Source organism: Mytilus edulis, chromosome 5, assembly GCF_963676685.1.
Source record: "Mytilus edulis chromosome 5, xbMytEdul2.2, whole genome shotgun sequence".
Classification (NCBI taxonomy): Eukaryota; Metazoa; Mollusca; class Bivalvia; order Mytilida; family Mytilidae; genus Mytilus; species Mytilus edulis.
This window is the reverse complement of record NC_092348.1, coordinates 37,102,807-37,104,310: the sequence shown is the minus strand read 5'-3', so window position 1 is coordinate 37,104,310 and position 1,504 is coordinate 37,102,807. Positions and strand designations below refer to the sequence as shown.

The 1,504-nt window shown below is 33.5% G+C and overlaps 1 protein-coding gene across 1 annotated transcript; it reads right to left on the bottom strand.

The window, feature by feature from the left end:
* Window positions 1-331: 331 nt before the first annotated feature.
* Window positions 332-1,504, bottom strand: LOC139522391 (cholecystokinin receptor-like). Its single transcript, XM_071315910.1, has one exon. The coding sequence runs from the start codon at window positions 1,492-1,494 to the stop codon at window positions 334-336; it is 1,161 nt and encodes a 386-aa protein (XP_071172011.1). The 5' UTR covers window positions 1,495-1,504; the 3' UTR covers window positions 332-333.

The window sequence follows — 1,504 nt, the reverse complement described above, 5'->3', positions numbered from 1 at the left end:
TGCTAGACAAGGCTCAGTGTTGAATACCGTACTTTACCCTATGATGGTTAATTTTACAAATTGTGACTTGGATTTAGAGTTGTCTCATTGGCACTCAAAAACATCTTCTTATATCTATGTTATATGTTTTTGGAAGAACTTTGTTGAACACTGCTTACTTTCTTTTTCATGATATTTATGCTAACCTGAATGTTGGTTTAGATAAGTAAACAACAACAGCTCAATACTGCAGTTTTTGTATGTCACTAAAACCTTTACTTTTTATCATTGATATTGTACTTTAATCGTGAATGAATGATTAAATTTTTATTTACATAAATGACACATTTGATATCACAGTTGAATCTCGCTAGAGCAAATACACGGCTTTATGAACAAACGCTTAAATACTAAAGCTGCTTCTTGGCGAAACTCGATGTCAAAAAAAGCGTAAACTATAGGGTTTACTATATTATGAAGAATGAAGATATGGTATAGGAACGTCAAACCAGGTCTTTGTGAAGCTGATAGTGTTTCCCAAAAATCTTCATTGATTCCTTCAAGGAATAGTAATACCACTTTCGGAATATAACTAAGTAAAAATACTGTAGTTATGATAAAGAACATTACCGTAAGTTTATAGGTCAATCGACGATTTGTTGTTCTTCGTTGTTTTGTTGCAGCTGATTCGATATTATGTCCTGTAATATTTGTTCTAGTTTGTAGTGCTGTTGAATGTTTTATTGTTTTGTCTGTTATGTTTACCATTTCTATACCCTTAAAATCATCAACGACCGGATTGTTTTCTCCCCTATCGGTCGTTTCGCTTCTTTTTTCATGACTTCGTAAATCTTTTTTATTAACTTGTAATCGACGAAACACTGTGCCTATAATTCTACCGTAAATAACAATAAGAGATGTTACTATTACAAATACGAACAAACCAGCTACAACTGAGTATACAGTCCTGACCAAAGGATGCCCATCTTTCAACCTTCCACATCTCATTCCGTAGATTCCAAAGTCAATGTTGTGGAAAGAAACGGTTCCAAATACAAATGGTAACGGTAAAGCGCAAATCAAGGACATTAAAAGTGCCAGTAACAATGCAGTTCTTTTCACAGAAATCGACATGGGTTGTTTCCGTGGCCTACAAACTTTCATATATCTTTGAATTGCAATGATGAACAGTATAAAGACCGAGTTATATGTAGTATTTCCTGCAAAAAACACGAGTGTCTTGCATAAAATGTTGTTTGAAAATATCGTCTGATTGCAACTCTGAAAAATATAATATCCTCCGACGTAAATAACTGCTATCATATCAAAGAAAGCTAAAATTGGTATAAAATATCTTTCTTCTGATGCTCCCCTCATCTGAAATGCATAAACCAATATAACAAGAACGTTTCCTATTGTACCAAGAGCAATATGAACGGCGAGAATGACAATGTTCGGCATTAGGTTGTTAGTTATGTCTTCGTTCCATTCTGATAATGTAATATTATTGAGCATACTATTGATA